We start from the raw sequence: 15,449 nt of genomic DNA, 5'->3' as shown, positions 1-15,449 counted from the left end.
TTGGGATGTTGCTAAACAAGGTGCTGAGAGTAGGTACTGTTAGAGTTCCCAGAATGCTGTTTCACATGCAGCCGACCATGTAAAAACCACTCCCTTCTTACCCAGGTGATGTAACAGCTGAGCTATTTGAGATGCCACTGGAATGAATTTTTCATAATATGTAATTTTACCCAGAAACACCAGGAGCTGCTTGAGGTTCACCGGCCTAGGCATGGATGCGGTCGCTTCGATGTGCGACTGTGTTGGTGATAGTCCTTCACGAGAAAGGATGTGGCCTAAATGCTACACTGAAGGCTGAAAAAATTCACATGTGCTGAGATTGCACTTTAATCGTGCCTCCTGCAAAACGAAAAACAGTGACTTCGGTTCACTAAGTGCTGCGCGGTAGAATTTTCTGTGATTATGCTTTCATCAAAGTAGTTAATGGAATCCAGCACATTGCGAAGTAGCTGTTTCAGGAAATATGGAAAATTGCTGGGGCACTGGAGACCGCGAAAGCCAGCTGCTTATATTTGTGCAAACCGTACAGTGTATTAATCACCAATATCTTCTGTGAACATTCATCTAACAGGAGCTGTAAGTACTCCTCGGTGAGGTCAATTTTCTAGAAGTAGTGTCCATCCACCAGCTTTGCATACAGTTCCTCCAGTTTTTAAATGGTGTATGTGGGTATGTGTCCCTGTTGGCTTGAGATTCACTGTGGCCTTGAGATTAACTTTGGCCTTGAGATTCACTGTGGCCTTGAAGTCCCTGCACAGTGTGAGTTTGTCTCATGGTTTCCTGATGACAAGAGGAGTAGCATGCTGATTCAGTGATACAGGAAATATCACATCCAATCTGTGCAACATGTCTAATTCAGCCCTGACCTGGTCCCTGAGTGACAGTGACACCAACCGAGGGTGGGTGGGGGGGGGATGGGGGGGGGGGGGGAACATGAGGCAGTGCTGTAGGTTTCTGCGAAATGTGAGCTTAGAAATTCTTCACTTTTCCCAGAGCAGAAGAAAAACATTTTGGGGAGTTTAGTGCAAAGCATGTCCAATTGTGAATAAGGAACATTCTCTGAGGACCAGGTTTGCGCTATCCATGATGGAAACTCCAAAAGATGCAAATGTGTCCAAGTTGTGGCCTGTCACGTGTGTGACCTTGTAGGACTGTATTAAATGCAACACCTTGTCTTACAAAGGGTCATCAAACTGTAAGGCTTTTAACTGAAACTCTTTATTAGGTGCTGCATGGACAATCACACCTCTAACCGTGCATTCTGCATAATATTCCTTGGTGGTAGGCAGAAAAAACTTGTGTTGGTGACTTGGCCCCTGGAGTTCAGCTGCAAAGCTTGATAAGATTGACACTTGCTTGTGACATTGATAAAACTCGAGGGGAGCAGAAATCACATGACAGTATCTTTGACAGTGAGCACTTAACAAAGAGTAATTTTGTTGAAAGTCAGGTTATCAGGTTCTGTCAGAGGGGCCAGATTGCACAACAAATGATAAGTTTGTGGCGGTACCCATGATAAGAAAAGGGATTTAGCAGCATCATCATCACGTACCATAAATACCTTAAAGTGCTATCGCAGTGAGTTCCAGTCTTTCGATTTTCCCCTCATACGGCGGGAACAGTGAAGGAGTTATTGTTGGCTGTTGTAGTAGTCTGGCTAGGAGGTCCTCCATATGTTTTTGATATTCCACTTGATGAACCATCAGTTGTTGCATAACAGGGGCAAGAGATGGTTCAGCCATGGTGACAGGAAAGAAGGAAACGTTGGTAACTGTGCAGTAAACAAAGTCTGTAGGTCATGGAAAAGGTCACTGTCATATAGCGTCAGTCAAGTGCTGAAATTCGCACGCAAGTTTTCACAGTTCGAGCAATGGAACACATACAAGTTCACTCTGCAGTCACCAGATGCCATGACCCAAACACTGTTTTTTTTTTTTTTTTTATTTATTGGTGCACAATGTGCAGTCATGATACTGCCCAGTGGTGATACTAGGTCAGTCACATAACAACATCCAAATCTTGAAGGCTGCACAATAGGTAATAGTTCACAGCATGGTGTAGAATGAAACCGGAAGGCTCACGTCGGCCAAGATGTAGACCAGTGTAGACAGAACTGATGTTGGTGGCACTAGTTTTGAGTCAGTGTGTGCAGCCAGCGTTGTAGATTTGCACTGCAGGTCAATGGTGGAGCCTCTGGTGTTGATCCTCACATCTGTGGCTAGCGAGGCTTAGCTCAGTGCATCGAGAAACAGCTGTGGTGTGCTGGTGCAGCAAGTTGCACATGCAGCTGGCACAGTGTACAGATCTGGAGTGAGGCAGACGGCTTAAGATAGTGGTAACTGTGGGTTTACCACACGTATCTCTTGTTGAGGAACATGTAATGATACCTTTAACCGTTTATGTAAAGTGGGACACACTATGCAGTGATAAACGCTCTGTTTGGATCAATTTTGAGTGAGTCATGCTGGTGTAAGATATTGGTATCTGCATTAGCATAAAAGGTGACTTTTTAGTAGTAAGGGTGTCGTGAAAGGCATTTAAAAAAAATGATGTTTGTTTGTCAGCGTATTCCATATATGTCAACTTTTGCAATGTGCTGCATGATTAGGGTGTTACTGATATGACTTGATTACACTGTAACACAAAAAATGCAACAGCAGTGTAATGGGGAATGCAAATAATGTAACAAGTAAAGATAAGCACTCACCATATAGTTGATTGTTAAGTGGTTGACAGTCTCAGAAAGAACATAGCGTCAAGCAACAATGTCCTGGCAGTGCAGCTCAACTCGGCTGAGGGGTTGTGTCAAGTGGATTTTTAAAGAGGAGCAAAGAGGCAGGGTGGGGCACGAAGGAAAGGATGGTAGCAGCTAAGAGGGAGAGGCAGCAAGGGAATGAGATTGAAATGTGGCTCTGGGAAACCTGCCCTGCTTGTGACACATGTGAAACTGCTTGTGGCTTACAATGACATGGAGGAATAAGGAGGGGGTAGAGAGAGAGAACTGAGGAAGAGGAACACCATAGAGAGGAAAATGTGAGTGTAGATGAATGGAATAATGTGGGAAGTACAGGGAAAGGGATGGAAGTGGGTATGGAACAGGAGCTACCAGAAGTTGAAGCCAGGTGGCTTGTGGATTGAATGCTGTCTTTTAAGGACACTCTTCAATCAAGTAATTCCTCATGCGTCCCACTTTATTCACATTTCAATCTCCATGGTATCCCTCTTCCTCTGTTGTATCCCCCTCCTCCCCCTCCCCATGTGTGTATTTTAGTCAACATTGGAGGGCATTGTCTGAAACCTCAAATCTGTATTCAGTCTTGCTTATATGCCTGTCAGCTGCTGAAAACCTCAACTACATGTTGAGTGGTTACTTTTATTCCTTCAATTATTTGAATTTTGCCCAGGATTTTCCAGTTTCATGTAAGTTGGGGAAACTGTCAGAATAAACATTTTTGATTATGTTTTAATAAGTTTCATCAGACAACTAATGAGTAAAAGAAACAGTGCAATTGCTTGAAATAAAATAAAAATGTAATACAGTGCTTTTCCAATTTTATGTGTAGTCATCAGTATGACATGGCTTAGGTAATGAAAATCTTAATTTCTTAAGATATATTTTAAATTTAAGAAGTATTGCCTGGGCTTTTGTGACCATACTATCTCTGTGAATGCATTTTTCCTTATTTTACATATTGACAGTATTAATTATTGCAGTGAATATGCCAGGCCTCATGCAGGCTTTTCACCTGGGACATTGCCACGATCGTCAGGATTGTCATTGCCGCCTCAGTGTATTGATCCAATGCTTCATTATCAACTAAACAGCATGTATGCACCTGGAACTCGTGAAAGGTAATGCCCTAATTAATGAGAAATTTTTTAAGAATGTGATTTATATTTATCATTGATAAAATATTGTGGAATAATAGTTTCTCATGCTGTATTTCACTATTAGTTTATATCTTTATGGGTGTGAGCCTGATGTGGTAGAAAGCAGCCATACATTATGGCAAACAGTTATAAATTTCATATTTATGTGTAAGTGGTTAGAGAAAACATACTCAACAGTTTAATAAAGTTTGGTTGTCAGTAATAAATTAAATGATTTTGGTCTTTGCAAACTTCCTCAGATCTTTTCTGTGGATAATTCTGTATTGATCGCAGATCTGAATATGCTCATATAGACCAGAACTAGTTAGCTGATAATTGGCTCACAACTGTGATGTGAAGTAAACTGTTGTTAAACACAAATGTTGCTGATCTCTATGTACAAGTTGTGCTCCACAATTAAAAATACACAATAGTGCCATTGATCCATCACCATTTGAAGAACCCCGTATTAAGAGACATACCTGTATATAATAATAAAAAAAAAAAGTTATCAAGGCAAAAATATTTGTTTAACACTCATGAGTGAAGTTTTGTGTAGTTTACCTGAACATTTCTTTCATAAAAGTCAAGGGTTATAACTTTGTATGTCCTTGTCAGATTTACTGTAGTCATTATTGTGTAATTACTGGTCTGTGCCAGAAAGGTGGTCAGCACAAAAATCAAAACAATATACTTAAAAAAAATAACTGACACATTCTTTAAAAAGATACAATGTAACCTGCAAAGGTGATTACTTTTCAGGTTTGAGACTCGGCACTGTTTTTGCTTACTTATTGTAGGAAGCTTTTTATGCCTTGAATGAGCTGTGTGTAACGTTACTTTGTGTATATGTTATTACCTAACAGCAACTCATATAAGATTACTTTTCAGAATAACAAGAAGTAACCAGAGAAATAATACATTGAACAACTAATCAAGAAATAACAGTAAAATATATTTAAAAATGCAAACCAATTAATTCTAGAGAACTACTTACTGACAAAAGAGATGGCATCACTTCCAAGGGCACAATTTGGAGAAGATTGCACATTTAGCTTTTGAAATCAGTGATGCCAACTTCTGGAGTAGAGAGCAAGAGTGGATAGAAAAGTGGTGTGTGTGAGTGTGTTAAGGGAAGAGTGGAGGCTCAATCAGAATACTAAGCCAAGAGAGGCACTGCAGGATACTTTGGACTGGAACTGAACAATTAAGTGCAACAAGCGTATTATTATTACTGAAATTTCAATGAAACTGTCTCAGAGAAGCAGAGATCAATTTCTCTCTGGTCATTGCATTTATGCTTCTGCACACAGAAGCTATAATTACATGTTGATGTCTGCACAGATCAGTGTATGCAGCCACCCAAATTTCTATTGGATGAAGCAGTAGGGCTCTGAAAAGCCTTCACTAACTGTAGCTTGACAGTGCACTCACAGAACTGTTTTCAAGCAGACCACTAATTCCATGTTCCAGGGCACATCAACATCAGACTAGTGTTTCATAATGCAGCATTTTCATGACAGATACGTGGCTTCTAGCCACACCACTTAATTGAATGTTTCAGATTTTGTATCCATTACATTCACTACTTAATCCACAGTGTCTCCCAATTAACTCCCTTCCCCAAATCCTGTATGGTTTAGGTTCATATCCTGCCATCACTGTAGATGCCAAATTCACCCACCCACCCCCATCCCCAATCCTCCCCCTCCTCCTCCTCCTCCACCACCACCACCACCACCACCAATACCACCACCACTTGTGTAATGGATAGGAACCATTGTCAGTCTAGGAAGCAATAGTCATGTGTACACTTCAGCTGTGCTGAGTGTAAATTCTGGTCATGAACTGTAGGGTTTTAAACTTTTTCTTGAAGTTTTGTGGCATACTGAAATTCATTTCAGGTGAATGTCAGAGAACTTAGAGAATTTGGTGTGAGATGTAGTTCCTGAACTTCGAGTTAGCAACAATGTGGGCTCTTCTGTATAAACTTTGAATTATTTTTGGATACTTACTCCGAGGCTTCAGCAATTTGCTGTGTTATTTTGAACTTAAGATTTTCAATCCTGTGAGACTACTTCAGACTTTTAAATATTTCAGTGAATCACTTGTGACATCGATCTGAACTTCGTTCGATTAAAGTGGATCTTGTGAATGACCAAGCAGAGTTCAGAAATATTACTGATGCACTTCCATGCAACCGAAATTGTAATTATTAGTCACTGTAGCTGTAGTTAACCCTTTCACTGCTACAGACGTGCTCTCTGCATTCAGTGGTGAGGGCAGCTTTTGCCAAATGCTGGTACCTGTGCTGAGAGGCGGCATTCTGGCTGATACGAAATACTTATCATACAATTATTCAAAAACTATGAAGTGAAAAAACCTGAATTTAGCACGTATTACAGTCTGATATCTTCACTCGATAAAGAACTAAGTTTCGCTTTGTTACCCAACATACTTAACTGCGCCCCATCAAAGTAAGTAAAACATTTGCGAAAGATTGTAAGAGTTTGCAGAGGAAAAAACACATTGCATAAACTTTGCATATGATTGATTTTAACTCATAGATTGCAGTGAATGAAATGTAGATAAGATATCAAAATTTTATTTAAAACTGAGAGCAGAACGATATCTCATTTCGTTCGCAAGTTATCGGGTTTTACATCTGATGGAGAGTTGCACACAAAATGCCAGTTCACACCTTTGCACAGTGCTAACCATGTTGTCATACCAATCATTATAGCTCCTAAATGATTCAAGATATCGAAATGAGGCTTTTTGTGAATGATAGAATGCAAGGAGGCACTTATGTTGTATGATGAATACTCAAAACTTTTTTATTAACAAAGGTATTGAAGTAGCTCACCTGCAGCAGTGAGAGATCGGTAGCTCAGGACGCATAGAGAAGTCAGCCACACTGTAGGAAAACTCAAGGGGGGGGGGGGGGGGGGGGCACATGCATACAGCATCAGCACCTGGGAAATAGCATAACACAGCATGTATACAAGTTCACAGCAGCGAAACTGTTAAGCACTCACCAGTAACAATTTGTGGTCTTGTTTTGTGGAAGTAAACTGTCTTATTGAAGATCAGTGCATCGAGTGTTACCTAAAGTCATCTCACCATCAATCCTATGTTTATATAATTTTAATTACAGCTTACACAGATGCTGTTGACAAATGTGAGAACATATTGCTGAAGTGTACAGTAACCCATTGGCAGCTAACAAACCACAGCTGATCTCAGTGACCATGCATTATTCCACTGACATCTTGGCAAGTTGCTAGAAGGTTAATTTATTGCAGTGTGTAATATAACAGTTTTGCCTCTGGTTGACAATCTCTTCATTTTTGTTCATCAATTTTGAATGGCTTATTGTTTTGAAAATATTTCACTGTAGATGTATTATCCTATGATTGTTTAGGCTTCGTGTAATGACCAGGAGCATATCCTTTCAATTCCAGAAGATTATTTTGCCTTGAGTCTTGCTATTGCTGAATTTTCTCAGTAAACTGAAAGCATGACATTACATCTCGTTTGGAGTTGATATATACACTGAAGAGCCAAAGAAACTGGTACACCTCCCTAATATCGTGTAGGGCCCCCACGAGAATGCAGAAGTGCTGCAACATGATGTGGCCTGGACTCGACTAACTGAAGGACTGCTGGAGGGAGTTGACACCATGAAATTGCAGGGCTGTCCATAAATCCATAAGAGTACGATGAGGTTGAGATCTCTTCTGAACAGCACATTGCAAGGCATCCCAAATATGCTCAATAATGTTCATGTCTGGGAACTTTGGTGGTCAGTGGAAGTGTGTAAACTCAGAAGAGTGTTCCTGGAGCCACTCTGTAGCAATTCTGGGTGTGTAGGGTGTCGCATTGTCCTGCTGGAATTGCCCAAGTCCATTGGAATGCACAATGGACATAAATGGATGCAGGTGATCAGACAGGATGCTTAAGTATGTGTCTAGACATATCAGGAGTCCCATATCACTTCAAATGCACATGCCCCATGCCATTACAGAGCCTCCACCAACTTGAACAGTCCCCTGCTGACATGAATCCTTGGATTCATGAGGTTGTCTCCATACTTGTACATGTCCATCCACTCAATACAATTTGAAACTTGTCCGACCAGGCAACATGTTTCCAGTCATCAACAGTCCAATGCTGGTGTTGACGTACCCAAGCGAGGCATAAAGCTTTGTATCGTGCAGTCATCAAGGGTGGTCCTTTGGCTCCAAAAACCCATATCGGTGATGTTTCATTGAATGGTTTGCATGTTTACACTTGTTGATTGCCCAGCATTGAAATCTGCAGCAATGTGCCGAAGGGTTGCACTTCTTTCACATTGAATGAGTCTCTTCTGTCATCGTTGGTCCCTTTCTTGCAGGATCTTTCCCCAGCCGCGGTGATGTCAGAGATTTGATGTTTTACTTAGTTCCTGATATTCATGGTACACTCATGAAATGGTCGTACTGGAAAATCTCCTCTTCATTGCTGCCTCGGAGATGCTGTATCTCATCGCTTGTGCGCAGACTATAACAGCACATTCAGACTCACTTAAATCTTGATAACCTGCTGTTGTAGCAGCAGTATCTGATCTAAGAACTGTACTAGATACTTGTCTTATATAGGCGTTGCCAACCACAGCGCCGTGTTCTGCCTGTTTACATATCTCTGTATTTGAATACGCATTCCTATACCAGTTTCTTTGGCACTCCAGTGTATGTAATCCACTTCTATCGTAAATTATGCGAGGAGGAAATCCATCTCCTGGCAAAAAACTGTTGAAAATGGCACACTCTTTGTGAGCCTTCTGCACACAGTTGATGTGATGACATACCATGTATGTCAGTTGTGAACAACATTATTTTTGAGACAGTTACATTGACTGTTCAAATACTGGACCTGCAATGCCTGTCTTCATCATGGATGTTTCAGTAGAATATATGTCATGAAGATTGATGTGAACAGGGGTCATAAGAAGAGGGTAAATAGCAAAGACAATTAAATTTATTGCACAAACGATTACCATATTTACCCGACTATAATACAACACTGAATATTATAGCCCCCTTGTTTTTTTAGAAGTGGCTCCTTGAGAATTTTTTTTATTTTTGTCGTATTCTGACTAATCAAAATTACAAGTTGGTTTATTGATGATGAAAGTATCTGCCTAAAATAGTTAACATTACCTCATTTATTAATTGTCTACATTTCAGTGATACAAGATGAAATAAAATAAACAAACAGAAATGGTTGTTTTTTGGTATCAGGTCCTTAACTTCGTGGGTGAGGTGTGTCCTGGATGAATCCAGCACCAGCATTTTTCTTGTGTGAAGTAAAGTGTCTGATATTCTGTTTCAAACAAAGTTCAACTATTCTAGTACCAGGTCATTAGTCATCCATCTCTTACCTTGGCATTTAAAGGTAAGCTCTGCAAATAGTTTTTCTTTTGGTGCAGTTATTCTACGAATAATCATGTATAGGATGAACTTTCTTCCATCAACTAGCACATTCACCATTACTGTATTCTGGCCTTTTCATTGCCAAAACTTCTTATAGGAACACTTTTAAGGCTCTTCATGTTGACAGCAGCATTTAGTGGCATATCAAAATAAAATGAAGTCTGATGAACATTGCCCATATGGCCTAGCAAATAGTTGTGCCATTTTCTTAGACTCATTATATGATGCTAATATGTAACTAATTTTTCGTCAAATGTGGCAGGAAGTTGCTGAGCTAGTGGTAGCGCAAGCTAGCTCCACCCTCTTCATCAGCCTCACACACCGGCCAATCCTTGCTTTGAATTCTGTTATGCATGCAATTGGAAAAATTTCTCTTAATCTCTAGCACCTCAATTTTGATAATTTCTTGAGTGATTGGAAAGCCTTCATTGTGTTTCTCTTGCACATACTAGCATCCTGCTACTCCAATTCGTGAAATGTTCCCTGCTTCAGTCCCCTGAGAATTTGGCACGAAGAACTGACATTCTTTAATTTTTTTTTTCTTCTGATGCACAGTTGTTTGTGACCTCTGCTTAACGAATCACCATTAACTTATAATTAGCCTTGTACTGTCTGAATGAACCAATTTTGAACTGTGAACTTGTAGAGCTACGTTTCTTGACAGTCACAGCTATAATTTTCATCCATTATCAATTGCTGAAATTTATTTTTCTTATAGTACTGCCATTATATGCAAACTGAATGATAACAGTATGTTGTCTTCCTGGCTCCTCACAGCTTAATTGACAGAAATCTACCACTTTGGCGTAACACTATTGCCAACCTTGAAAATCTTCAATGCTGTAGAGCAGTAGGAGCTTTGGCACCATTGTTGAAGTTTATGTTTCATTTGTTGTGCTGTATTTCAAGTGTTCTGTTTAAACTTTTTTTTTTAGCCTTAATTTGTCTCTTGTAGAAATGTATAGCATTGTTGAGCATTTGTCCAATTGTTAAGTCAGTTCAGTTCCAATTACAACTGGATTCGGGCAAACTGCACTCTGAGGGTGGTGGATGTTCATAAAATGCCAAGGTATATGGTATATGTTTCCCCGACTGGCAGCATGACGAAATTTGCTGTCCTCTTGGCACTCACCTCCTCCCTTTCGTATTACTGCTCAGCCAACCAGGTGCCACTGTTCCCCTCTCACCCATCTGAATTCTTCAAATTAAATCTGTGCATGACCACGGTTACCAAAGCTTCATCTGAAAATGTAAGATACAGATACAGCATAAGAATGTTAACCTCAGGAATAATAGTTTAATGTGTGAATGCAAGATGATCCTGTATTTTTTGAATGGAGAATTTCAGAGGAAACCTCTTACAGTCGGGTAAATAAGGTACATACTTTCGACAACTTTTTTACGTTATTGTCTCAATTATGTAATATTTTTTACATATGATCGTCACAGATTGGACATCAGTTATATATTGTAGATTATCAGTCAGTTACAGTGTCCTCAAGTTTCTCAGAAGATTTACTCAGCTGCTGCCTTCACGAGGGCTATCGTACATTTCTTTTTAACTTCTGTTAGGGTGTAATAAGGCTTTTGAATTCATTTGCACACAAATGACCGTATGACGTGTGTTAATGTCTATGTAAACTTGTTGCAATTATTGGAGTCATTTAAATGATGTGCTCTGTGCTCACTGTCTGCTAAATCCAATTGTGAATTTAAAGAGAATGAGCTTTAATATCATTGCTTACGTAAGTTGCTCCTGGAGTCACAGTATTTCAATAACAAAGTTAATACCAGTAAAATTTCCGGTCTGATACAGTAGTCAGTAAATATTGCTGTATTTTAAAATCTCTATTTTCAGTTACTGCAGAAGTGTAATTACAAATCAGTAAAACAGAATTGGGCGTGTGTGACGATTAGGAAACTTACAGTCAAAATTCACTTTTACACAGCCACAGTGGATCACATGAAAATGAAGTTTCTTAAAGTAATTCCACTAACAGTAGGAGGGTTGCACAGCAAATATTACATGTTTTATTTTGGCTAATTGCTGCCAAATTATAATATATTCAGTCATTAATGCACTCGGTTGTATTCGCAAGCAGGGCATTCAGGTGTATGTTGCTCCATTGTTCAACAGGTTGGAGATAGAACACTTTGAGAGAGAGAAAAGGGAGAGGGAGTTAGAACAATTTGAGAGAGAAAAAAGAGAGAGAGAGATACGTGAGCTTCGGGAACGGGAGTTGACTGACCGCTTGAAAGATGAGATGATGAAGGCAGCTGGTCCCGGACCACGACCGATTGAACCTCACTGGGCTGATTTGCACAGAAGGTAACTGAAGCTGTTATACCTTATTATGAGACACACTGTAGGCAGTGCAAAATCTGAGTATGTAGCAGTAACCCGCTGCACATGGGAATTGCTACATCATTAAATGGTGGCTTGTTTGTCACCGGATCAGTGGCACAGTGATCTATTGTAGAAATTAAAATCGTCTCTCAAAACTACAAATGCGACATGCGATAAAAGGAATTTGTATTTGTGAATGAAAAGCCAAGTAACTGCCAACAAGTGATTTGCGTGAAGAAGTGTGCCAGAATACCATAATAATGGAAATAATTTTAAGTAGGAAAATATTGTTGGAGCGCATGGGGCCAAATCGCCAGCTCGTCGTAAAGTTAGTCAGACAGTCATGTAGTCACCACTGAGGAATACATAGTGTATATAAAAGAGTAGTCAAGTATGACTTCTATATATGCACTGAAAGTAATTATGATTGACACTTCACCGAGATACAGCAGCACAAATTGATGCAGTACCAACAAAAATTGTGCAGTTTGTTATTGTGCACCACAGTTCCAAATATTTATGAGAACTAGTTGTCATTATTTATAGAATTTGCACTACGAGCAGAGCATCCTCGATACCATTTACCTGCGACTCTCGGTACCATTTGATACATTCGTGTTGACACTATGAATGTTGAACCTGTGGACAGGAATGCCAGTGCATTGTCTTCTGTGGTGAATGTTACTTCAGGCCAATTGCAGATAAAGTTGGCAAACAGATAGGCTTGATCTAGGAGCGCTGCAGCTCATAGAAGCAGGTCCATTGTTTTATGTGGTATTAGTTATGCCTGCTGAGCACAAACCATTTGATAAAATGGTAGTACTATATCCCATATGGTTTGCATCAGACTAGTAGGCTTTACAAGCTATTGATTACATTCATTACCCAGTGAGACCACTGTCTATATGTCTTCTGGTGAGTGTATTTGAAAATTTTCTTTTTTTTTCCTTTTTTTTCCTTTTTCAGAACCTCACTTGGCTTCCTGCATTGCCAGTTAAGAAAGACCAGTCATTTATTTAAATCTTTACAGAAGTGACAAATCATTAAAACTTTTTTAAATATCTTCTGTTAGTGTCTGTTGGTTTCATAAAGTCTCATGCGCTGAAGGAAGATGTAGCAATTTTCATGTTCAGTGATGTGTTGATAAAATTAAATTTATACAAAAGTATAGTGCAAATATTTTTCTAATTTTATCATCTTAACCACGAATATTCTGTATTTATACCAGTGAATGCATGCTTTATTCCCTATGGTCACATACTTGTGCACTAAGCAGAAAATTTCTTCTCCCCTCCTGTTCTTACAGATATGTTGGATTTGCACCCACTGATCGGCCTCAGGGAGCTCTGCATCAGTTTGGGCTGTACCCATCAGCACCAGCGGCAGGGCAGACAGCTTTAGGACAGCTGGAGCGTGAGCGCCTGGAGCGTCTAGGTGGGTATATGTTTTTTGGGTATTGATGTAATCTCTATTTAGTAGATTTAAAGTTAACTAATGAATGGCCATCTCTTTTGAGACTGAGTTCCCCATGTTCCTTCCCGTTTTCAGATGCGCTTTGCAGTTTATAACATATTTGCTTAGAACACTTCAGAATGTTGATGTAGCATATTTTAGAATAGTAGAAAAGTGAATCATACACACTTGCCTATGGCTCATTGTGAATAGCTGATGTTCCATTCAAAATAACTCTCTTGCAAATCCTTATCTTGTTTTCACAGATTAATTTGTATATTTAAGTCAGTTATCTGAAGTCACCACAATAAAGTAGATCAGCCAGCCTCATGACAATTATTAAGAAAAAATGTTAATAGTTGTGAAATTACTTTGCAGTTCACACTTAAGTGTGTGATAGAGGGTGCGTAGAGCCACTTTCAGACTACAGTAAAATCACTTTGTAACAAATCTCTGGGAACTCAAATATTTTTTCCTTAAATAGTGGCTTTTCTTAAATGTCAGTTTTGCTAGAGTACATGGAAAGAGTGATGCAGAATCATAATTCAAGCATGTTTAGGTGATATAAGTGCTATTTAATTACAAAATTACCAAAATCCTTTGCTACAAATTTAAATGCAGTAAATACACAATTATTAAGCCCCTCATGTTTGTTTTGTAGTGAAAGACATATGGATCCAGCTGACTGATGTAAGTTAGAATTGTTTTATCCACATTAAAAGAGGAAAAGAAATTCCCGACAGTGTCAATTCCATGCACACCAACAGTGAAACTTGATGCAACTCCCTCTTTTTTCTTCCTCATTGCCACCATCAGCTTCTACCTATGTTCCTTCATAACATTTCACTTGCATCAATCTCAGGTATGTAATCAGGACATCATCATCACGCTAATGCCCTGGAATGTTTCATTTTTAGAAACATCAGTTCTGCTTGTCCATCCTTCTGGAACAGTGTTGTCTTCAGCAGTAACTGATGTACTACAGCCATCCTTCGGAAACAATTTAACACAGTCTTTTGTGTTACAGAATTCCAGGCAGCAACAAATATATTTATTGCCTTTACAAGGCTGAGTGTCATCACTTTCTATCATCATCATCATCATCATCATCATCATCATCTTGGACAGTTTCCAACCTCAGGCCGGGTCTGTATGGAACATAGGCCTCTCCATCATCTTCTGCCTTGCCACCATCTCTCCGTCTTCACCTTGGTCTGGTCTTCTCTTTTATTCTGGATGCATTCCTCTACTCCTTTAGCCATCTGTCTCTCAGTCTTCCTCTTGGTCTCTTTATTTCCAGTTTCATCTTGTGTATCCTCCTGGGTATCCTCTTCTCCTCCATTCTCTTAATGTGCCCATACCATCTCAGCCTTGATTTCTCTATCTCCTCCTATAATGGTTCCACCTTCATTAACTCTCTCATCCTCTCATTTCTTAACCTGTCTGTCTTTGTCACTCTAATACTGTTTCTCAAGAATTTCGTGTCACTAGCTTGTAGTTTACTTTTGTCTCTTCCTTTCATAACCCAGGTTTCTGATGCATATGTCAGGATTGGGACATATTATGACCGATATATGACCTTTTTACTGATTTGGGGTACATCCTTGCTCCATATCAGGCTTCTGACACTCTTCCCCTAAATGCTTCTGCTTTTCTTCTCTGCTCGTTTATTTCCCTGTTGTTTTTTTCCCATCTTCCTGTATCAGTCTTCCTAGGTACTTGTAACTCTCCACTCTCCTCAATTGTTCCTCACCAATTGTTATTCCAGTTGTTCCTTTCTCCTTCTTTCTTGTTGTGATAATCATCTCATTCATACTAAATTTCATCCCATATGTGTGATTTTAAGCTTTCCCGGCGAATTAACTGTTTGTACTGTTCTTGGGTCTCCAGGCGAATAGTACATTCATCCCATATTCTTGTCCTGTTTGTTCCCATACGTCCAACTGCTCTTGTACTTCCTCCTCCTTATTCCCCCAAATCATCAGATCATCTGCAAACACCATAGCTTTCATATTCCTTTTACCAGTTACTTGTGTCACTGTACTCATTACATCATCCATCTCTACAATGAAGAGTAATGGTGAAAGTGCACTTCCCTGCCTCAAGCCATTCTTCTGTTCAGTCCAAGTTGATCTCTCTCCTCTCATTTTCACACAGCTCACACTTCCATGGTACATTTCCATTATCCTCCAAATAGTCTGTTTTGCTACTCCTGTATTCTCCAGGGATTTCCACACTTTGCTTCTACGCGCACTATCATACACTTTTTCAATGTTCAGGAAGGTCATTAGTAGATCTATTCCATA

At 39.6% G+C, this 15,449-nt stretch overlaps 1 protein-coding gene across 1 annotated transcript in view; it reads left to right on the top strand.

Moving 5' to 3' along the window:
• The window catches only part of LOC124554853, a 185,715-nt gene that overhangs the window by 133,903 nt on the left and 36,363 nt on the right, over window positions 1-15,449 (top strand). Inside the window, exons 17-19 of the mRNA XM_047128520.1 lie at window positions 3,715-3,852; window positions 11,482-11,673; window positions 12,998-13,125. Coding sequence (XP_046984476.1) covers window positions 3,715-3,852; window positions 11,482-11,673; window positions 12,998-13,125 — 458 coding nt within the window. The remainder of the gene's footprint in view (window positions 1-3,714; window positions 3,853-11,481; window positions 11,674-12,997; window positions 13,126-15,449) is intronic.

Source organism: Schistocerca americana, chromosome X, assembly GCF_021461395.2.
Source record: "Schistocerca americana isolate TAMUIC-IGC-003095 chromosome X, iqSchAmer2.1, whole genome shotgun sequence".
NCBI lineage: Eukaryota > Metazoa > Arthropoda > Insecta > Orthoptera > Acrididae > Schistocerca > Schistocerca americana.
The sequence above is the reverse complement of the archived record's forward strand: the minus strand, read 5'-3'. Positions and strand labels throughout refer to the sequence as shown.